At 42.6% G+C, this 24479-nt stretch overlaps 1 protein-coding gene across 1 annotated transcript in view; it reads left to right on the forward strand.

The window, feature by feature from the left end:
* Nucleotides 1-24479, forward strand: part of hs2st1a (heparan sulfate 2-O-sulfotransferase 1a) — a 105645-nt gene that overhangs the window by 69390 nt on the left and 11776 nt on the right. Inside the window, exons 3-5 of the mRNA XM_055641345.1 lie at nt 912-997; nt 18942-19080; nt 23237-23334. Coding sequence (XP_055497320.1) covers nt 912-997; nt 18942-19080; nt 23237-23334 — 323 coding nt within the window. The remainder of the gene's footprint in view (nt 1-911; nt 998-18941; nt 19081-23236; nt 23335-24479) is intronic.

The following is a 24479-nucleotide window of genomic DNA, read 5'->3' on the forward strand; positions in this document are numbered from 1 at the left end:
CGCGGCCAACTTCTACCGCGGGTCCGGCATGGACTCACCATCACCCCTGGAGGGGAGCTTCGACCGCCGGCCCTGCAGTCCACGGTGCTTCTGGCTGCGGCGGAGTCTTTAAATCATGACCGATCGGCCTACATCATCTTAAAGCCGCGGTCTCCGGTGAGGAAGAGCTGATCCTGGACTGACTGGACTCTGGTTCTGTCCACGGGGGGGAAATGGAGGAGGACTGGCCAAATTTTGTGCCTTCCACCACAGTGATGAATGCTGTGGTGAATGTTTGTGTTACAGTTTTATTGTGGTTGTGTGTTCTTTATTATTGTACTGCTGCTGACAACCCAAATTTCCACCGACCCTGGTTGTGTGGCAATAAATTATATCTTATCTTATCTTATCTTACATTGTGAAGTGCACATGAAGTGTACTATATCACAGTTCCACAGATTATGTGGAATTGAAGATCAGTCGATACAAAACTCAACATTTAATTCAATGTTTACTTTTAGTTATTTAAAAATTGAGCCTGGACATTGTTACTTGCATTTGTGTTTCCATTTATCAGTGTTGATGCTTGTCTCTGTTGTACTTGACTATTATTTAGGCTAAATAATGTAATGAATGAAAGCAACTCATCTAGACTTTAAAGATATGTACTTATCACTGTCAAAAAAAGAGACCAGCAGTAAATTGATGCAGCCAAGTATATCTTACTCTTGGTTCACATTCTGAACTAAGATTGAGCTGAACAGATGGGATTTTAAATTATCACATGTTTTTATTTCAATATGTCCGTGATGATTTTTATTCATGAGTGTCTTCATCAATCCATAGGAAAAAAAATTGGCTGTTTGGAAAATCACTCGTTGCAAAAATACTTTATGAATAACTTAATTGATGAGTGTTATTTCTTTTTCCAGGCAAGATTTGTTAAAAATGTTACAACATGGAAAGAAATGAAGCCAGGATTTTATCATGGACACGTGGCGTTTCTGGACTTTACAAAGTGAGTGGGTCAATTCACAAGCCTCTTTCTATTGCCAGAGCTATTCATTATCTGTAGGCACCTTAGTTTTGTCATCCTTTGCCTAAACAATTGCAATACAAAATATGCAGCAAATTAATAGTTGGAATATGGTTGTGTTTTTGCCGCACCACACAGCAGAAACTGTGATGGCTCAGTGGCGCAGCTTCTCCATGGGTCATCACCTTGTTGTGGTGGAGAAGCTTGTGTGGACCTGAGGTCCTGAGAGCGATGCCGTCAGGAGCTCTGCTCCTGGTAGGGCCACACATGGCGGTAAGGTCGAGGGGGAGGTCTCTGACAAAGAGCAATCCAACGAAGACCTCAACGGTGGAACAGGCGGAGGACGATGGCTGACCTTAGTGGAGCGTCACAACGGCTGGGAAGGCGGGTGGATGACGGCTGCAGCAGAAAAGGGTCTCCGGTCGTCTTGGACTCCATGCCACTGGATCCTGACCGAGATCTGTCAAGGACCGTGGGGTGGCTGTCTGTGCACCAGTCTCCCCACGTTAAACAAAGTCACGCACAGGAGTCCTCCATATAGGGAATAGCACCCTGGAGACACCCATGGTCAACCATAACCGAAGGGGGCCTAAGAAGAAGTAGCGCAGCTCATAGAGCCGCTATCTTAAAGCACCAGAGACCCGGGTTCAATCAGGACTTCGGGCACTGTCTGTGTGGAGTATGTATGCTCTCCCTGTGACCACATAGGTTTCCTCTGAGTGCCCCGGTTTCTACCCACATCCCCAAAGACGTGTGGATTTGTAGATTAATTGGTCTCTGCATATTGCCCCAAGTGTGTCGGGAGTGGATGAGAAAGTGGGTAAAAATATAACAAGTGTGAATGGGTGATCATTGGTAGATATGGACTCCGTGGGTCTGAAGAAGGGTCTCGACCTGAAACGTCACCCATTCCTTCTCTCCAGATATGCTGCCTGTCCCCCGCTGAGTTACTCCAGCATTTTGTGTCTACCTTCGATTTAAACCAGCATCAGCAGTTCATTCCTACACAGTGGGTTTCCTACACGCTGGGTACCTCTTCGTTCTCGGCGGCCCCCATCCCGGGCCCCTCTTTGTTCATGGTAGCCTCCCCCACCCTGGGTCTCTCTGTTCTCAGCAGCCCCCCACTCCCTCTTCTGTATTTCAGAAGTTTAGATATAGGTGATTTAGTGCTTATTTACTAATATTATATTCTACCAATATTTTAGCTTAATGAAATATATTCAAAACACTTCTAAGTTATATATTGATCAATAGTCTTAAAAATAGGACAAACATTGCAATTTCATTTTGTTTACATGTGTGTAATAAAGTATTTTGAATAATGTTCCTGTTTATAATATTCATGTTAGATGGTTTTAATGATACTTTCATCTCTTTGAAAATTTTAATTTCATAGAAACATAGAAAAGTAGGTGCAGGAGTAGGCCATTCGGCCCTTCGTGCCTGCACCGCCATTCAATATGATCATGGCTGATCATACAACTCAGTATCCTGTACCTGCCTTCTCTCCATACCCCCTGATCCCTTTAGCCACAAGGGCCGCATCTAACTCCCTCTTAAATATAGCCAATTAACTGGCCTCAACTACCTTCTGTGGCAGAGAGTTCCAGAGATTTTCTCAAAATGCTTTCTCATCTCGGTCCCAAAGGATTTCCCCTTTATCCTTAAATTGTGACCCCTTGTCCTAGACTTCCCCAACATCGGGAACAATTTTCCTGCATCGAGCCTGTCCAACCCCTTAACAATTTTGTAAGTTTCTATAAGATCCCCCCTCAATCTCCTAAATTCTAGCGAGTACAAGCCGAGTCTATCCAGTCTTTCTTCATATGAAAGTCCTGACATCCCAGGAATTTTGTATACATCAGCGTCCTAAAGCGTACAGCTTATTTCTGTCACCGCGTATTACCAGCATTTTCTATTTTCCTACTTTTTACGAGACTTTTTAGTACTCTTGTGAGCAGGGTCAAAACTTAGTTTTATAACCAAACCCCGCTGTTAGTTGAATCAGCTTTTGCTCAGTATCTCTTCTGCAGGTCACAGGCCCGGGTCAACAAAATTACTTTCGATTCTAATTCTGCCAGCGATTCTCCAGCAATCATTAATCTTCCTGCCCTATATTGGAATGTCATATAGGAAGGATGCCATTAAACTGAAAAGGGAGCAAATAAAGACTTTGGGATGTTACTTGCCTGGAGGGTTTGAATTATAAGGAGAGGCTGTATAGGATGGGGCGTGCCCCAAAGTATTGGAGGCTGAGGCTGACTGTATGGAGGCTCATAATGTCACGAGGGGCACAGATAAGAAAATTAGCCACTGTCCTCTCCCCAAGGTAGGGGAATCTAAAACTAGAGGGCGTAGATTTAAGGTGAGAGAGGAAAGATTTAAAAGGGTCTTGAGGGGCAACTTTTTCAGATGATGGTGCGAACATGGAATGATCCGCCAGAGGAAGTGGTGGAGACGGGTACAATCGGAACATTTAAAAGACACACGGGCGGGTACGTGGAAAGGTTTGGAGGGAGGTGCCTAGGCGCAGGAAAGTAACATTAGCGCAGTTAAGCAACTTGGTTGGCGTGGACATGTTGGGCTGAAGAGCCTGTTCCTGTACTGTATGATTCTGGCTGTGTGAAATTATGCACAATACTCTCTTTATTCACACATTATACTGTTGAAACACCATCTGAAGAATGTATGTTAGTGAGAGCGTACATTCTTCAGATGGTGTTGCAACAGTATAATGTGTGAGTATGGTGTATGGTTATAATGTTTTATCGTGCATGATTATAATGTTTTATTTTTAATTGTCTACTGTATATCGTGTTACTTACGAGCAAAGCACCAAGGCAAATTCCTTGTATGTATACATACTTGGCTAATAAAATTTATTTAATTCAACAGCTTCAGATTTCCTTAAAAACGACCACTTTTACGGTCTCTGAGCTTGATGTATGTTTTCTGATTATCTTTCTCTTAAAGTATCTTCAATAGTTTTTTTTTTTTTCGTTGCTTCCTGCTAAATGTTATGTATTGTTGTGCACGCTATACAGTTTTGCAAGGTAAATGCAGGGATAGGCAATCGGACCACTCGCACCTGCTTATTTAATCAAATCATAGCAGATCTTTCATCTCAACACTACTTTCCTGTGCTAATCCCATCAAAGGAATCTTTGATTCCTTTAATATCCAAAAAGATATTGATCTGTCTCGTATGAAATGCACTCCTGGATGGAGAGCTCTGAAGTTTCACTGCTGTTTCGGGGGAAATAATCTCTTGTCCGAGCCCTGAATAGCAAGCGTCTTGTGTCGAAACTGTCCTCTGGTACAAGATACCCTAACAAAGTGAAATATCATCTCTGCATCAGCCTGTCTGACGCTAGAAGAATGAGGCTTATTTTTTTCCACAGAGATCCTTCAATTCTCCCATACTCTCCACAATTCCAGGAACCAGTCTGTTGCCTTCGCTCAAGGCCTTGAACAATATTATGGATAGTCTCGGCAAACTGAACAGGTTAAGTTTAACTAAACAAATTGTCAGGCCGGGACTCTTCAGTCTGCAGAACTGTCCCGACCCAATCCGTCACCTGTCCTTTACCTCCCAAGATGCTGTCTGACGTGCTGAGTTCCACCAGCATTGCTTTTTGTTTTTTTGTTTATTTAGTTTAGAAATACAGCGTGGAAGCGGGCACTTTGGCATGCCAAGTCAATGCCAACCATCAATCCCCAGTTCACACTCGTGAATTCCCACTTTCTTATCCACTCCCTATACACTAGAGGCAATTTTTCCAGAAGCCAATTAACCTACAAACCCATAAGTCTTTGAAATATGGATGGAAACCAGAGCACCCCGAGGAAACGGCTATGGGCGAGCTCTATACTTTTCATGTCCCATTATCACTCTGGTAACTCTGATTACATCCTTTGGCACTACCACCAATGCAGAAGCTTAGAACTGGACACCTTCAGGACGCTGTGGTTCTGAGCGCATTCAGCATTGTTTCGCCACAATCGGCAATCTTGTAGTATGCCATTTTTTCATCAAGGCAGGTGGCCAATTTGAACGTAGCAAACCATGCAAGAGTAGTACCAGGATGACTGGATTGAAAATATAAAGAAGAACTTGATGAATATAAAGATGAAGCTTGGGGAGAAGGCAGGCACGGGTTTTTGATTGGGGACGATCAGCCATGATCGCAATGAAGGGCCAAATGGCTTCCTCCTGCACCTATTTCCTATGTTTCTAAGATTGCACGGTGAACAGTGACGAAACCTATTCCACAATCAAGATCTGTGCCCTGTCAAATGTGGTTACGAATGAAAGTTGGATAATGGATAGACTCCACATACAAAGGAGCCGCATAGTGTTTTTTTAAAATTAATTGGGTCGATCATTGTTATTTAAGTGCAGGTGCTACAGAGAAATCTGTCATCTTATCTAATATTAATTGCAAATGAGTAAAGTATAGAGAACGCTAAGTGTTCTTGTGTATGAATCACAGTTGGCAAGTGCAGCATGTAATTAGGAAGGCAAATGGCATATCAGCCTGTATTGCAAGAAGCATTGGAGTTTCGAATTAGGAAGCAACGTTTGGAAGGCTGCACCTGGAGTACAAAGATTTTGTCCCCCTCAGAAAGGATTGAGTAGCTTTGGAGTCCGTTTAAACGATTCACTGGAAGTTTTGACGCATGTGACTGGTTACATCTATATTCTTTGGAGTTTAAAAAGATGAGTTTGATCATATTGAAGCATAAGATCCTTCACAGGACACGGTAATTATTGAGAAGTTTTCACTAATGGCAGCACCTTGAGGGAGGGGACGTAATTATAAAATTGAGGTGGTCATTTGAAACTGAGGTGTGCAAAAATTATTTCAGAGGGTGACGAGTCTCTGGCATTCTACACCCTGGAGCATTGTAGAGACTGGATTTTTGGAGGGTTTTTAAAGTGGAGGATTTTTTTTTTTAGAAGATTGTAGAATTTGGGGTTATACAAAACTGGGGCAGAAGAGGAGTTGAGAAAGGTCAGCCATGGTGCAACAGGCTTGGAGCATTAGGTGGATCACTTTTTTTTTGTGGCCCTGTGTTATGTTATTGTCAGAAGCTGGAAGTTGTCCATGGATTTATAAATTCAGAAATAGTGTACCCTAAAGGCGAGTCTGCGCTGCTTACCAATCCAAATAAATTCAACCTGAAATATTAAAGAACCATTGAAATCGGTGTCTAATTGTCAGGAAATGCACAAAACCACCATAAAGTTCCTGCTGAAAACTACTGCTAAGTTCCTCCAGCATTTGTGTTTTGCTCAATAATAACCTATTCTGCCACTGTGTAAGGTACACAAATGCTGGAGAAACTCAGCGGGTGCAGCAGCATCTATGGAGCGAAGGAGATGGGTGACGTTTCGGGCTGAAACCCTTCTTCAGACTGATAGGGGGTGGCGGGGAGAAGGAAGGAAAAAGGAGGAGTGTCACTGTGACCTGTTTGTGTCATATGCTACTGCACCAGGAGATGGCAGTGTTGGTCCACGTGGGTGACTATACATTGAATGCAAAAATAACAGCTCAATAACATTAGATTAGATTAGATTTGTTTATTGTCATTCAAACCTTTCGGTCTGAACGAAATTTTGTTTCCCTGCAGTCATACATATAATTTAAAAAATGACAAAACACACAATCAACACAAATTTAACATCCACCACAGTGAGTTCACCAAACACTTCCTCACTGTGGTGGAAGGCAAAATCTGGAAGGCAAAAACATACAAAGTGCTGGAATAACTCAGCGTGTCAGGTAGCATCTTTGGAGAACAAGAATAGGTGATGAGCTGGCCCGAAATGTCTGAAGAAGAGTCCCAACCCAAAACTTCTTTGATTAGTACAGGTGTCCGAGGTTATGGGGAGAAGCCAGGAGAATTGGATTAGGGGGGAGAGATAGATCAGCCACGATTGAATGGCGGAGCAGACTTGATGGGCCAAATGGCCTAATTCTACTCCTATTCTTTATGACATGAAACATCACCTTTCCATGTTCTCCAGGGATGCTGCCTGACCCCCTGAGTTACTCCCAACACGTTGTCCTTCCTTGGTAAACCGGCGTCTGCAGTTCCTATTTCTGCTCCAGCCCCTACTGTCTTTTTTGTATAAACCAGCATCTGCAGTTCCTTGTATCTCAATAAGGTAACATGATCAGTGACGTAATTTTGCACAGCTGTAAACATGTTGTACTTTCCAGAATAACCCAGGTCTGATACATGTTTGCAAATTATCAATTTTACTTCAACCAGAGTTTTTGGTGGTGCTTAATTTCCTTTAAGCTGGAAATACATCCTGTTTGCTCGGCTTTGAGCTGCAGGCTCTATTGATCCTATCTGAATAATGTGTTAAACTGCCTCCCACAGTATGTAGATAATGTACTGACATCTGCAGCATTAATCTATTTTTATTATTTCTCATCTGATGCTCCAAATGGTCTTGTGAATTATACTTTTTTTTTGCTATCTTTTCTGCCCTTCAGTCATCACTGCAGTCTCATACACGAGCCATCCCATGATGGTACTGCCCGTGTCAATTTACCAGCATTGTAATTGTAATTAATTTATTAGCCAAGTATGTAAACCTATAAGGAATATGGTTTGCCAACAGTCATACAAAAAAGCAACATAATCACATAAAAATTAACCATTGACTTAAACAGCCACCACAGTGGCATGTGAGAATCCCTAGGGCACACAGCATAAGCAGAGACCCGCAGACATCAGTTCAATGTCCGGGCCCCACACACGCACGCTCCTTCACCGTGATGTGACCAGAGTTGTACCGACCGCTGTCACTCTCTCTGCAGTCCCTGTCCGCCCGAACAGTCAGAAAGCCGTCCACACTCGCACTAGACTCCGGGATGCCCTCATGGCGCCATGTCCCTGCAAACACCGGGACCACTGCACTCACGGCATTCCCTCCGAATCATCATCATAATAATCATAGTCATCCTTTATTAGCCAAGTATGATTTACAACATACGAGTCATATGCAGTGATCTAATTTTCCATCACTGTGTTGACTAGGCCGATGAGGTTTTCAACAGCCTTCAGCATTGACTGGCATTGGTTTGTTATTATGTATCGAGATACAATGATAAAGATATTGTTTTGTGTGCTGTCCAGGCAAACAAATCATACCCGTGTATGTTGGGTAGTACAAAAGAGAAAATAAACAGAGTGCAGATGGATCCCAACACGAAATGGCACCTATCCTAGTTTCGTTTAGAGATACAGCGCAGAAACAGGCCCTTAGGCCTACCGAGTCTACACCGATCAGTGATCCCGCACATTTAACACAAGCCTACACACACTAGGCCAAGGATTCCCAACTTGGGGTAAATTTACTCTCAGGGGGGTAATAACGAGTGTAATATAAGTGTAAATTACCCCTGGGATAGATTTGTTGATTCTGGATTTGTACATATTTTTTCTCATTGTCTGGCTGTTTGGTTCTGGTATACTGGTATCTGTTCATCATTAGCTGTTCATAGATAAGTGAAATAACATTGTCATGTGCTATTAACGTTGCCAGAGATAAACGGGACAAAAAAGGTTGGGAACCCCTGCACTAGGGACAATTTACATTTATGCCAACTATGCAAACCCAAGCCAATTAACCTACAAACCCAAACCTATTTGGAGTGTGGGGGGGGAAGCTGAAGATCTCGGAGAAAACCCATGTGGTCACGTGGAGAACTTACAAACTCCGTACAGGCAGCACCCGTAGTCAGAATCAAACCCGTGTCTCTGGCGCTGCAAGGCAGAAACTCTACTGCTGCGCCACCATGCTGCCCTTTTCTCCAGGGATTCTGCCTGACCCGCTGAATTACTCTGCATTGTCTTTTTTGTAAATCAGCACCTGCAATTCCTTGTCTCCACAGAATATAGTTTATTGAAATTGCTGAATACAAACCTCTGTGACAGAAAGAGGTGAAGTAAGATTGACTTCCCCTGAGAAGGCCGAATGTACTTTGACTCCCCTTGAACTGAAGTTGGAAAGAATCAGGCCTATAAGAAACTGGAAGCCAGAAATCTTTAAAAAAAAAAGTACTTTGATGGAGGAATTGGTTAAGCCCAGCAATCTTTAATGGTGTCACTGATCTATCCCTTTGGGGTATGGTTGTCTATTGATTATTGCATTGGCATTAGATCCATTCAGTTTCACAATCACTGAGAATGGGGGCTCTGTAATTTGTGGTCCATAACAATACCATTTAGCGTGGTGGAATTTTGACCATGCCAGAATGGCAACATTTGACTATATCAGTATAGTTTGTGGTTTTCTGTATGTAATCCCACTGTTCTTATTCAATGTGGTGACAATCATAGATTTTGGGGCTGATGGTGAAAAAGAAATATGGCTGCTGTGATATTGCTAATTGATCGGGGTTGAGACAATGTGGTAAAGTTGCTGATGTTCCGCCAGAGCCCTGGTTTGATCTTTACTCCGGGTGCTGACTGTGTGGAGTTTGTACGTTCTCCCTGCGACCGCGTTAGTTTCCTCCGCGTGCTCCGGTTTCCTCCCACACTCCAAAGGCGTACAGTTCTGTAGGTTAATTGGCTTCTGTGAATTGTAAATTGTCCCTGGCTTGTAAGATATTGCTACTTAAAGTCTAAAGTAAAGTCCAGTTTGGTGGTGGTTGTCGAAATTGATGTTGAACTGCTGGGGATGATGGTGGAGGCAGAAATGATAGTGGCACTGAAGGTATTTGGATAGGCACACAGTTAGGCAGGGAATGGAGGGATATGGATTATGTGCAGGTAGATAAGAATTGGTCTTGTCATCATGTTCAGCACAGATGGTGTGGGCAGAAGGGCCTGTTCCTGTGCTGTACTGTTCTGGGTTTTATGGTAATATATCATGACATGAGTTTGAGAAAGAACCTGTTCTAACTGCAGCCAATCCCATGTACAATGATTTGGTAATTAGAGGTTTCATTAGGAAAATTAATATATCTTTACTTAAAGTATAGCATTTCTTTTACTGCTATATTCTGGTACACCTGTATGCTGCAGACTGCAGGGTGCTGAAATATTCAAGAGAAATAGTCCTTAGGCATTCATTCCTTCAAGACTTTTAAAACTATGTTCCAAGTAGAATATCCTTCATGTGTACTTTATTGCCACAGGTATTAATCACAGAAATCTGAAAGTAATTTTCAGTATCAGATGTTCTATGAGCAGATGCTTAAGTGTTTGGGGAGGCGGGTCATTATTATCAACATTCATGAAGGAATGAAGTTTGACAGGGGCCTGGAGCAAACCCTTTGTACTCCTATTTCCTGAAATGTGCTGATGTTAAATTTTCATAGGTATTTTATTTGCAAGGTGAGACCCTGTGCTTATCAAGGATGTTACTGTTTCAAAGCAAATGCTTTTCCCTCACTCTTGAAAGTGATCTATACTTAAAGACTTTGAGCTTCTGAGATTGGAACGGGTTGGGGGGGGGGGACTGTTAGACCTATTGTTAGACATTATGGAAGAGTATCCACACAATCGTTTTGCTCTGAATTTTTCTAAGAGAAATCTTGCCTGGCTCGGAATTCTTTGAAGAAGTTCCATGTGGCAGGGCTAAACAGGAGCCAGTGAGTATACACATACATCACCGATTTTCAGGCACCCTTGGCTCCAGTGCCGTGCCGGATTATCCAATTTGCCGGACGGACAGGGGTCATGTAATAATAATTCAACATTACACCTCTGACCCAATAATGAGACCATCTCGTGTCTCTAAAGCACCGTGGACAGCAAGAAACTGGAAGAATGAACAAAGAAGTAAACAATTATTAAGTCTTTCAGGACAGAGGCACATGTCCCAAAAGAGTGGCGCCACACGCAATGCCCTCGTGATTTTGTCCAGATTAAAGGAGGTGCCAGACCATCAGTTGCTGGAAAATCGGTGGTGTGCCTCGACTTGAATTTCATGGAGACACAGAGTAATACCGTGGGGAAATAGGAAATGGGGAAACTAGTGTAGCTGGGACATGTTGGCCATCATGTCCCAGCTACACTAGTCCCACCTGCCCGCATTCGGTCCATATCCCTCCATTCGGTCCTATCCATGTACCTGTCTAACTTTTCTTAAATGTTGCGATAGTCCCTGCCTCGACTGCCACCTCCTGGCAGCTTGTTCCATGCACCCGCAATCTTTTGCGTGTAAAAGGTTACCCCTCAGATTCCTATTAAATCATTTCCCCTTCACCTTATATGTCCTCAGATCCTCGATTCACCTACTCTGGGCAAGAGACTCTGTGCATCTACCCGATCTATTCCTCATGATTTTATACACCTCAATAAGATCGCCCTCTTCCTCCTGCGCTCCAAGGGATAGAGTCCCAGCCAACTCAACCTCTCCCTATAGCTCAGACCCTCTAGCCCTGACAACATCCTCGTAAATCTTCTCTGTACCCGCTCCAGCTTGACACCATCTTTCTGGCTTGACAACATTTTTCTGGAACAATTGTCTGGAACAATTTCCAGAAGGAATTTATTAAAGTGCTGCATCTAGCTTTATTGGTACTACAAACAATAACAAATCATGGCAGTGGAGAAAACACTGGGGTAGATAGATGATTGATATGCAAGCAGGAATGTGAGAGTGGCACAAGTGGGTCTCTTACTGGTTTGCCCGGTGTAATAAGTTATGTGCCCCAGCGATCAATGCCGTAACTTTTTTGTTTGTCTAGATTATTTCGAGGATAGTGCCAAAGGTAAGTCTGCTAAATTTGTTCATTGTGCTAAGATAGGAAAATAGATTGTGAAGAGGACAATAGACGGCTGCAATGGAACATGGTTGGGTTAATAGAGTAGACAAGGTGTAATTGTATATTCTACGGGAGAAAATAGATGAATTATCCAAATGATAAAATCTATTGGAGTTCTGAGATGGATATGGGTGTTCAGATGCACAATTGACAAGAAGCTAATATACAAATGCACAAGTAGTTCGGGAAACAACAATGTTATTGTTTGCTGCTAGGAGAATGGAATGAAAAGCAAGTAGGTTATTATTGAATTACATCGAACCTTAATGAGATCATATCTGAAGTACTGTGTTGTATTGTACTCCTTATTCAAAGAAGAATGTAAATGCATTTGAAACTGTTCAGAGAAATATAACGGCTAATATCTCGAATGGGCAGGTTGGCTTGTGACAAAGGGTTGACCAGGCAAGGCTAGTATTCGTTAGAGTTTAGAAGAGTGAGAAGTTTCTGAATTGAAATCTTCTGTGGGACCTTGGGTGAATATAATGAGATGTTTGCTCTGATTGGAGAACCTAAAACTAAGGGTTTGTTGTTTTTTTTTTTTAAAAAAGATCCTCACCTTTATAAGATAAAGTTTTTTTTTCTCTCTTGACTGGTGAGTCTTTCGAACACAATTAGTCCTCCCAAAAGGCATCTCCTCTCATTTTACAGGATTGGGTTTGTTTTGGCTGGTGCTCAGCCCATTTTTACCAAAGAGCAGAGCAAGATGGGCCACTCCTGCGAAATACAATGAGCTGACGTGTAGTACGCTACGGAGGGGATCCTGGGCATTTTTCCCCGCCCATTTTGGTAACCGGAGCCTACCCGACTCGCAGTGTAATCAATGTTGCGGGGCAACAGTTTGTGTGTGTGATATAGGGTTAGATTCATAATTCTGTCAGTTCATACTTCTTGTCAAGAATAAAATTTGACTCTGGTAATTGTCTTTTTTAATGTTTTTTAAATCATTTTTTTTTAAATGGCTCTCAAGCAGTGTTTGAGTTGATTTTGTAGTAACCGGAACCGACCCGACTCGCAGGGTAATTGACATTGCGGGGGAAGTTTTTGTGTCTGATATAGGGTTAGATTCATAATTCTGTTAGTTCATAATTTTGTTAATTCTTGTTAAAGAATAAAATATTTATAAACACACATACATGAATGTGATATAAATGTATATAATCATATAACACACACAATTATATTTCTTCTGATCCAATGATGAACTTTATTTCAGACTAGACAAGGGACATTAAATAAGAAACATTGTAAACCTCCCCGCAACGTCACACACACATTAGGGCTTATCCCACCCCTCAACTCTCCCCCCCGACACTCCCTCGCCTCCCCCCCCCCCCCCCCCCCCCCACCCCCACCCCAATGTCTCCCCCCCCCCCCCCCCCCCCCCCCCTCCCCGCTGCCCCGATCCGCGCCCCCCGATCCGCGCACCCCCCCCTCTCCCCCCGGTCCCACACTCCCTCCCTCCCCAGCTGCCCCGGGGCCCACACACTCCCTCTCCCCGCTGCGGAAACAAAGATCCGATCTTTGGCCGGAAGCAACAAGATGGCGGAACAAGATGGCGGGGGCTGGTTGCTAAAATGGGTCCTATAATCACCCATGAATCTGCCCATGAGCGTACTACACGTTTGCGTGAGAGTAACCCATCTTGCTCTGCTCTAAGATCTTTGATTTTTACTACTTCTTATCGAGTCCACACACAAGATTAGAAGTTGTTCAGCCAGAGCTGAACACGCATCTCGGCATCTGCATACAATGATATCTGTCTTGTGCGTGGTGGTGGAAAGATTGGTGAAAACAGGGCCGCGATGTGAACGCTCTTTCCTTGACCCCCCCCCCTTTCCTTGTCTCCTCCATTGTCTGAGTGAGGTTGAACACAAATTGGAGGAACAGCATCTCATATTTCGCTTGGGCAGCTTACAGCCCAGTGGTATGAGTATTGATTTCTCTCACTTCAGGTAGCTCTGGCATTCCTTCTCTCGCTCTCTCTCGTGCGCTCTCTCTCTCTCGCGCACACGCTCTCTCTCTCTCTCTCTCGCGCGTGCGCTCTCTCTCTCGCGCTCTCTCGCTCTCTCTCTTGTTTCCTTTATAATTGTTACCTTTTTCCATACCTTTCATTATTCTTTATCTCTCCACATCGCTGTTTATATCTCTTGTTTCCCTTATCCCTCACCAGTCTGAAACATCACCCATTCCTGCTCTCCAGAGATGCTGCCTGTCCCGCTAAGTTACTCCAACTTTTTGTGTCTATCTTAAGTTTATTGTCATATCCACAACTGTGGAGAGGTACAGGTACAATGAAAACTTTATTTACCTTCTGAATGGGGTCCTGTAACAAAGATCTGGAGGGACATGCACATGGTTGATTAAAAGCACTGGTACAGATTGAGAAGGTGGTGATAAAAGCATAATGGGCATGTCCCACTTTGGCGACTCTTTAGGCCAGGGGTCGGCAGCCTTGTCCTGCACAGGGGCCGGGACGCATGTCTGTGAGTGGATGGCGGGCCACATCTATCATGTGTATCATGGATCCTACCCCCATCCCGGTCCTGGAAGGCAGGCATCAAATCACATATTTACATAGATCCCGCCCCTTCGAGGACCCCACCCAGAGCTCTGGCCCCCTAGTTACTCACTCATCCTCGGCCTATTGACAACCCCAATCCCGGCAGTCAAGCCCAGACACAGAGGAGCTCGGCCGTGCTTGAAGTTCGATGCTGTTCGGCGGTGCTTGCTGCTGCTCGGTGGCTCGGCCATTAGGCCGCCAGTGCAGGCCTCCTTTCGCCACGGCCTCAGGCCCAGAAGGTACCAGAGATGATGGAAGTCTGCGGGCCGGATGAACGGGGGGAAAAAATACGCCTACGGGCAGGATGATTTTGGGCCCGTAGGTTGCAGACCCCTGCTTTAGGCGACTGCCAGGGACTAGTTTTAATGGAATTCACCTATGACATCTGGCGACAGCCCTACGATAACAAAAATTGTCGCCACTGTCGCCGAAAGATTTTCAGCATGTTGAGAATGTTGTGGCAGTCGTCTGTAGTCGCCCAAAAAATTGCCTAAGTGGGACAGACCCCTTAGGAGTTCTGGACTTTATAATTAAGGTTCAGTTTTATAATTGTCACACGTACTGTGGTTCAGTGAATGCATTGTTTTGCATCCTATCAGATAAATGTATATGCATAAATATAATCGTCAAGCTCAAGATGGAGCAAAAGGGAACATACAGAGTGCAGAAATGCCCAAAGTGCACGTTGGATTTTCCGATTGTTTGCCGTTTTTCTGGGTCACTGGGTCTTTAAGAACGCAAATATTTTAATCTAATTCCAGTGCATGATTTTGAACTCTCACCATGTGTTTGACACTCAGCAGGTGGTTAATTGTCATAGGTCATAAGTGACGGGAGCAGAATTAGGCCATTCGGCCCATCAAGTCTATTGCGCCATTCAATCATGGCTGATCTATCTCTCATTCTCCTGCCTTCTCCGCATAACCCCTGACACCCCTGATGGTGTTGAACCAGATCACCTTCTTGACTCACAAGTGATGGGGCATAAATGTCAGGGTCTTGCTGGTGATTCTTTGTGATGTTATTTACCCATTTAAAACAATATAAGAATAATTTTTAAGTCAATATAAATTGTTTTGCGATCCAACTGGCTACTAATACATTCTGGGTCGGCAACAGTTGACATCCAGTTTGCTTGTAATTGTCTGGCTCAGTTCCAGATTGAGTAGTTCTCAAGCAATCCAAGTGGATGCTGATCAATACGCTCCCTGTATGGCTATAAATCTGCTATTGAGACGAACTACATCTTGTTAACATGGTGGCTGCCTTCACTGTGAATGCAAAAGTTATTTGGGGATCCGTAGGCTGCTATTTATCTTCTGATAATGAGTATGACCAGTTTCTCAAAATACAAAATAGGTTTCAAATTTAAATGACAGTGTCTCTTTGAAATGTGTATGTTTGTTAGATAATCTCCAATCAGTGAGAAGGCACACAAGGTGCTGGAGCAGCTCAGCAGGTCAGGCAGCATCTCTGGAGAACATGGATAAGTGATGTTTCTGTAGAAAGGTCCTGACCCGAGACGTCACCTATCCATGTTCTCCAGAGATGTTGACCGACCTGCTGATTTACTCCGGCACTTAATGTCCTTTTGTGTATTAACCAGCATCTGCAATTCTTTGTTTCTACATTCTCCCTTTGGTAAAACTATTTTGACACTCTAACAGGGATTTCCCCTCGGGTAATTGGCTTTTAAATCGCCCAGAAGACCTCAGAGTGCAATTATACTGCACGATTCGAGGAAACCACACTTTGGTTGGTGAATCTGCCTCACTTCTTGAGGCTTGTATCTTTAAGTTGATACCACATGGAAATAAAAGAATGCTTCAGCAGTCTAGGTGATTCCGCAAATCTGATCTTATCATTGCTGATGAACAATGGCATTCTCTTAGATTTTTAACCATATAACCATATAACCATATAACAATTACAGCACGGAAACAGGCCATCTCGGCCCTACAAGTCCATGCCGAACAAATTTTTTTTTCCCCTTAGTCCCACCTGCCTGCACTCGTACCATAACCCTCCATTCCCTTCTCATCCATATGCCTATCCAATTTATTTTTAAATGATACCAATGAACCTGCCTCCACCACTTCAACTGGGAGCTCATTCCACACCGCCACCACTCTCTGCGTAAAGAAGTTCCCCCTCATATTACCCCTAAACTTCTGTCCCTTAATTCTGAAGTCATGTCCTCTTGTTTGAATCTTCCCTATTCTCAAAGGGAAAAGCTTGTCCACATCAACTCTGTATATCCCTCTCATCATTTTAAAGACCTCCATCAGGTCCCCCCTTAACCTTCTGCGCTCCAGAGAATAAAGACCTAACTTATTCACCTATCTCTGTAACTTAGTTGTTGAAACCCAGGCAACATTCTAGTAAATCTCCTCTGTACTCTCTCTATTTTGTTGACATCCTTCCTATAATTTGGCGACCAAAATTGTACACCATACTCCAGATTTGGTCTCACCAATGCCTTGTACAATTTTAACATTACATCCCAGCTTCTATACTCAATGCTCTGATTTATAAAGGCTAGCATACCAAAAGCTTTCTTTACCACCCTATCTATTTTTAGAAAGTTTCCTGGTTGTTAAACATATTACATCACAGTTGACATTTTGGTGACACCAGTTTAGTGACACATTAATATAGTGGAATAATCTGACACCACAGTTGTTGAAACTATTGCCCTACCTATTACAAATGAAGACAAACACAAAATGCCGGTGTCAAATTATGGGTGACGTTTTGGGTCGAGATCCTTCTTCAGACTGAAGAAGGGTTTCGGCCCAAAACATCACCCATTCGTTCTCTCGGGAGATGCTGCGTCTCCTGCTGAGTTACCCCAGCATTTTGTGTCTATCTTCGGTGTAAACCAGCAACTGCAGTTCCTTCCTACACTATTACAAATGATCTCTCCTTAAGCTTTGAAGTGAATTGTACGTTTATTTATTTTCAATTAGAAGTTCTAGCACAGCGGTGAAATGCAGTCACTGGTATACAGTGTAATAAAGCAAGCAGCGCTGAATTTGGAATACTTTGGAACAAATCTTGGATATGCATCATAAAATTAAAGCCATTCAGGAAGTTGCCTTCAATAACCTCGCTTTATCATGCGTTATTTTGCAAGTGAGTGCAGAATATTCTGCCTGATGTGTGAATAAATGCCTTTTAATTCTATTTCTATCAATAGTTTTTTTCCTGTAGGTGCAAAATTCTAGCAAAAGTATATACATTTGATTAAAAAAAGACAGTGCTGGCATAACTCGGCTAGTCAGTCAGCATCCCTGGAGGATGTGGATAAGTGACGTTTAGTGTCGAGACGCATCACGTCCATGTTCTCCAGAAATGCTGACTGACCTGCTGAGTTGCTCCAACACTTTGTGTCCTTTTGTGTAAACCAGCATCAGCAGTTCCTTGTTTCTAACTGTGTAGTTTTGGTGCTGCTTCTACTTTGACTAAGTGATCATTGTTCATTTGTGATATTCGAGTGCTGTTGTTTTGTGATAGTGGATGTATCATGGTTAAAGCTAATCCCATGCTTGTGGACATCCGACCCTGGACTATGATCACTTAGGATGAGGTGGATATTATTAGTGCTGCAGTGTTCTGCAGAACTTATCAGATAATTTGACAGCAAATGGAGCTTGTACCTGTGGCATTTTGAGATCATGTGATGTAGCTGCGTGTTGCACTAAATTATTGAGGCATAAGAATCGTTATGACTGCACGGTTTCCCCTATTAGGATGGTTTTGCTGTAACTTGGAAAGAACTGGTAATAAAGACAAGGTGGTTTCTTGTCTGCTGGAAACGGACCAAAGAGACAGGAGCAGAACAGATGTGCTTGGCGGGTTTCCTTTCATTGATGTCGATGGAATGAATTATTTTCATTTTCATTAATAAAGATTTGCATTGTTTCCAGTTGAAACCATTTCCTTTAGTGATTTCGTGAGGCATAAAGATTTTTAACTGAAATTCTCTTGGTTTATATAAAAGCAGATAGGCCTGGTTCTGTAGTTTTATAGAGCAAATTTGGTTTAGGTAACATATTTGCAATGCACATTATTAATGTTGTCATCAGTCATTGTTATTAGAACAATGCACAATACTCGTAAATAGATATTTCTGTAAAAATTAATACCACTGCCCTCTTTTCCAAATTCTTAATCTAAAATGTAGATATAGTAGGTTGTTTTAGTGCATATGTAAATTTTATCAGTTTTGTTGTGATTGTAGTCAGCAGCAGTTGTAAACCCAAAGCAATATTGTGTTAAATGGTGCTTTTTTTTTTCTGTTTTAACGACTATTTGTAAACACTGCCCAGTCCATCATCGGCTCTGACCTTCCTTCCATCGAGGGGATTTATCGCAGTCGTGTAGTGGTGTAACACAATGGAATACATTTAGAAAATATATAATGTTCTTGCCAGAAATATTGAATGCTTCAATATTGAAAGCATTGAACTATTGAAACATTGAATATATCAGCATTGAAGATAAGGTTTACTCCACATTGAAAATTGAAATAACCTTGTAATATGTCTTCTGCCTATTACTGCAGGTATGGTGTGAAAAAGAAACCCATATACGTCAATGTAATCCGAGATCCTATTGAAAGACTGGTGTCCTACTACTATTTTCTACGCTTTGGTGATGACTACAGGCCAGGACTAAAGAGAAGAAAGCAAGGAGATAAAAAGGTAAAATTGTTTCGAGAGAGAATTAGATTTAGCTCTTGGGGCCAAAGGAATCGAGGGATATGAGGGGAAAAGCAGAAACTGGTTTTAGATCAGACATGATCCTATTGAATGGCGGTGCTGGCTTGAAGGGCCGAATGGCCTACTCCTGCACCTATATTTCTTTGTTTCGATGAATCTGTGAATATAATCCTGACAGTACCGAGCAAGGTAGAGATGTTTAAAAAGCAAAATGTAATGGACAACGACAGAATGCTGCAACATCGAACTTTTTCAAGTTTGATTCCAGAAATTAAATAACTTTATAACTTAGTTATTTGGTTGAAAATGAATATTTTACACATTCTAGTCCTGTGGATGAGACGTCTTTGTCTTTAACCTGTGGATTTTGGGGATGGTTGGCGGGGTGTGAAGTGGGAAAATGAAAATGCCTACTGATAAGTATTAATCCTGGAAAGTGCTTCTGCAATAAGCGAGCTGCAGAGGAGGGAAATAATTTCAGGGCGTTAACAGATGGCATTGATCATATTACTAGTTAAGATGATTCTAGAGTGATTTCCCCCCCCCCCCCCCCCCCCCCCCCCCCCCCCCCCCCCCCCCATCATCTGTCTCAACAACTACCACAGCTTGCTCTACTGCACTGTTTTCATAGTGGGGGAATGTGAAGTGAGGAAATCCATTCACGGTGCAGATATTTATATTTACCTTTTGCTTAATCTGATACTCTTACATGTTTTTCTTTAATTTCTACTGCAATACATGACCATTTTATGGGTCCATTGGGCATTACTGCAAATTTAGGAAATTAAATTAGGATTTGCTTGAAAGCATTGTGACTTTTGCATTTCAACAGCTGAGTCGTCTAGGTCAGAAAGCTCCAAATTTAATCTCTGCGCACTTGAAGTTAACTCATTTCTGTCAGGTTAGAGTGGAAATACTGCTCTTTGCCTTGAGTCGCCCAGTTAGAGTCTGGAAAATGGGTAATCCACCCCTCCAGAGAGTCTGGATGAAAGTCGCCTGATGACAAGATTGGTTTCAGCTATGATCCCCACCAAAGTCAAACAGTCAGTCTAAGCTAGTCGTTCCAGGTGATTATTGGTGCCTGAGAGAGCCTGTGGGCTCAGTTGCCGAGAAACTAAATGGGAAAGAAACAACAGAAGTACCTTTCATTACACAGGAAAGTGGCACAGCACTTGACTAATACAAAATATTTTAAGAGTAGGTGCAATAATAATATGGAACCCGTTTTGTATGTTGTTGGATATAATACACAGTATTGATATAACTTGGCTTGGGTTAGTTTAGTTTAGAGATACAGCGTGCAAACAGGCCCACCGAGCCCAGGCCAACCAGCGATCACTCATACGCTAGTTCTATCCTACACAACACCCTGGGGACAATACACATAAGCCAATTGACCTTCAAGCCTGCACAGCTTTTGAGTGTGGGGGGGAAACCAAAGTACCTGGAGAAAACCCACGCAGTCACAGGGACAACATACAAACTCCGTGCCGACAACGCACACAGTCGGGGTCAAATCTGATTCTCTGGCGCTATAAGGCAGCAACCCTGCTACTGCGCTACTGATTAATCTGTTTTAGGTCATGGCTGAACAAATGTTGTCTAGGATTGTAATGAAACCTTGCCTATTTTTTTATCCAGGAAGACTTCAAATCATGTAATGGTTACTAACATGATTTTGGTTTAACATCTAATCAAAATGATGGCAAACCCAACAGTGTGGCACTCTCATAGTACAACATGCACCAGTATATTTCCCCTCCCCCCTCCCCAACCATTATATTTACTGCTTCTGAGCGGGTTAGAGTCCATAATCACCAGGAGATGATGAAAGGGGAGAAGACTGAGCAAAATTACACCTAAAACCTTTGTTTCAGTTCATTTGTACTATTCTTGTTGGACCTCAATTTCCAGTTCTATGCTTGACACATGAATTGGGGACAAAATTTTCCAAAATCAAAGTTAAAATTTGGATTTTGTGCCTTGAAATTAATCGGTCTCCTTATCAATATTGTAAATAGCTGGAAAGTGATTTTTTTTTGAAGATGCTGATAATCTGAAACTATAGAATATAGTAGAAAACCTCTCAGGTCAGGCAGCATCAGAGGTAAGAGAAACAGTCTGCGACTTGGTTCTTAACCACTGCAGACACGAAATGTTAACTGTTTCTCTCTCCACAAAAGCTGCCTGCTCAGAGTTTTGCCAGCATTTTATGAATTTGTTCAAATAGCTGGACAAGGTTCATTAAAGCCAGAGCTGTTTATCTGCAGATGGAAAATGTATTGTTCATTCAAGAGAGTTTATTGTCATGTGCCCCAGATAGGACAATGAAATTCTTGCTTTGCTTCAGCACAACAGAACATAGTAGGCATGAATACAGAACAGATTAGTGTGTCCATATACCATTATATAAATATATACACACATGAATAAATAAACAGATAAAGTGCAAATAAACACATAATGGGCTATTAATGTTCAGAGTTTTGAGTTGAGTTTAATAGCCCGATGACTGTGGGGAAGGAGCTAATCCTGGACCTGGACATTGCAGTCTTCAGGGTCCTAGAAGGTCGCAAAGTTCCCAGGCAGATCAGAACAGTGGTAGGGTTGAGAATCAGAATGGTATGCATGCAGGCTCAGCATCGTCCCTGCAGTCCGTGCATAGGTGATCCAGATAGTTCACGCCCAATCTGTGCTTGGTTTTTCTAATGTAAAGGAGGCCATATTCTGAACATCGAGTGCAGTAGACAAGAATGGAAATAAATAGCTGCTTCATCTTCAATTTGGGCCCCTGAATGGTGAGAACGAAAGGGGTGACTGGACAGGTCATAGAGTACAGAAGTAGGCCCTTCAGCCCATCACGTCCATGCCAATATTTTTGTCCATCTGCACTAAACCCATTTTCCCGTATTAGGTCTATCCCTCTTTGCCTATTTCATATCTAAATGTCTCTTGCAATTTTTATCTAACCACCATCTCCTATGGCGCAAGTGGAAGACGTCTACCACTATATTAATAAAAGATTCCCTTCAAATACCCTTTAAAACTAGACTCCTTCCTCGCACCTTAAACACATGGCTTCTTATTGTTGATACCCCTGACCATGATGAAAGGAATATCTACCCTATCTGCTAGTTCCATGGGAAAGTGCCATGGTGAGTGGGCTAGGGAGTGGTCCCTGCAAAATGCAGAAAGGGGAAGATGGTGGGATCATGTTCGAGCTGGGGGAAATTGCAACGGGCAAGGTATTACGGTACAGTTTCTTATGGAGGTGGAATGATTTAACAAGGATAGTAATTTCCAATAACAATTATGGTCTTCATTCTAGAATCATTGAACTTTCACAAGACCCATAGGTAATTCAAAGGCAAAGACAAAGAGGAGGAAATTCTTTAGTCAGAGGGTGGTGAATCTGTGGAATTCATTGCTGCAGATGGCAATGAAGGCCAAGACATTGAGTATTTTTAAAGTGGAGGTTGATAGGTTCGTGATTAGTCGGGGCTGCAAGGGTTAAAGGAAGAGGGCAGGAGAGTGGGATTGAGAGGGAAAAATAGTTCGGCCACGATTGAATGGTGGAATAGAGTCGATGGGCCGAATGGCCTCATTCTGCTCCTGTGTCTCGTGGTCTAACGATCTAGGTCCCCCGATACAATGATAGTAAACTCATCGTTTGATAAATATGCACTGCTTCACAAATGAAATTGTCTGGGAATTTAACAAAGTTATTTAGCAAAACTGATACTGTTGTATGAAAGAGTAGCAGGTTAATGAAATATTTTCAAACAGCAGTTTGAATTTTTTTTTTTTTTAAAAGCTCCATGGGGAAAATTAGGATCGTGTTGTGAGTGCCTGCACCATAATCATTTATTGCAGTGATTTACTCGATGTGTGGTTACTTGTAGCATGTTGAAATTTAATTGTGTTAACGATTGTGTGTTCGAATCTCTACAGATTGCACTACTGACTTTGACATCGTGTGGTTTCTGAAGCATTGGTTTGAAAGTTTGTATTGACTGGCAGTACTTATTTCTGCTTGTCCTAAATTGACTGCCAGTACTTATTTCTGCTTGTTCTGATTTACTGGTGGCTTGCAGCAATTTCTTTTCTTTTTCTCCCCCTTCCCCAACCCCCACTCCAGACGTTTGATGAATGTGTTGCAGCTGTTGGGTCAGACTGTGCTCCAGAGAAACTTTGGCTTCAGATTCCTTTCTTTTGTGGCCACAGCTCCGAATGTTGGTAGGTACAATGGAAAAATTGCAATTTGTAAACCTAATGTAAATAAAATGCACATTTGATATTTATTATGTTTTATTTGGCAAAGCATGTACCACATCATTATAGACATAATAATTTATGGAAAATATTTTTAAAACATGCGTTATAAATTCATTTTACGAAGAGTGAAGTTTAAAATGCAGCCTGGGCTGATGATGCTGAGAATTTCTTTTCACTGTGGAGGTTGGGATGCCCACTGTTGATTAGTTTAGAGTTACAGCACAGCAACAGGCCCTTGGGCCCACTGAGTCCGTGCCAACTTGTGATCCCCCCACACACTGACACCATGCTACACACACTGGGGATGATTTATATTTTATACTGAGCCAATTAGCCTACAAACCTGTACGCCTTTGTAGTGTAGGAGGAAACCGGAGCTTCCGGCGAAAACCCACGCGGTCACTTGGAGAACGTACAAACTCAGCGCAGACAAGCACCCGACGTCAGGATCCACCCCGGGTCTCTGGCTCTGTAAGGCAGCAACTCTATTGCTGCGCCACTGCTGTATAAACAGTATGCATGCCACAGCATAAGTCTCTATAAGATTGGGCTTGGGACAAAAAACTATCGATGTGGGTTTAACTAGCAAGATAACGAGAGGAATTATGGGCGAAGCGACAGATTTGGGACACTAGTGGTGGTGGATAAATGCAGATTTTATCAGATCAGGTGAGGATCTTGCATTGTTAATGTGGGTTACAATATTAATGTGTGTTGGTAATACACCAGAAGGGGTTTTGGGGGGTTTTGCTCGATATATTACCATAGTTGGATAAAGGTAGGAGGGAGTTCTGAATGTAGACCAGTCTATCCAACAGAAGGTAGACAAAAGTGCTGGAGAAACTCAGCGGGTGCGGCAGCATCTATGGAGCGAAGGAAATGGGCAACGTTTCGGGCCGATACCCTTCTTCAGACCCCTATCCAACAGATCAGACTTCCTATCTACACTTCATGCTGCCTCAGGAAAGCAACCAACATAATCCAGGATCTTTCCTCACCCCAGTCATTTGTTCTCCCCACTCTTGTCTGGCAGAAGATATAGAAGCTTGAAAGTGTGTAATTTGCTGTGTAAAAATGAACTGCAGATGCTGCTGTGTACCGAAGAC

This window comes from Leucoraja erinacea, chromosome 10 (assembly GCF_028641065.1).
Source record: "Leucoraja erinacea ecotype New England chromosome 10, Leri_hhj_1, whole genome shotgun sequence".
Classification (NCBI taxonomy): Eukaryota; Metazoa; Chordata; class Chondrichthyes; order Rajiformes; family Rajidae; genus Leucoraja; species Leucoraja erinaceus.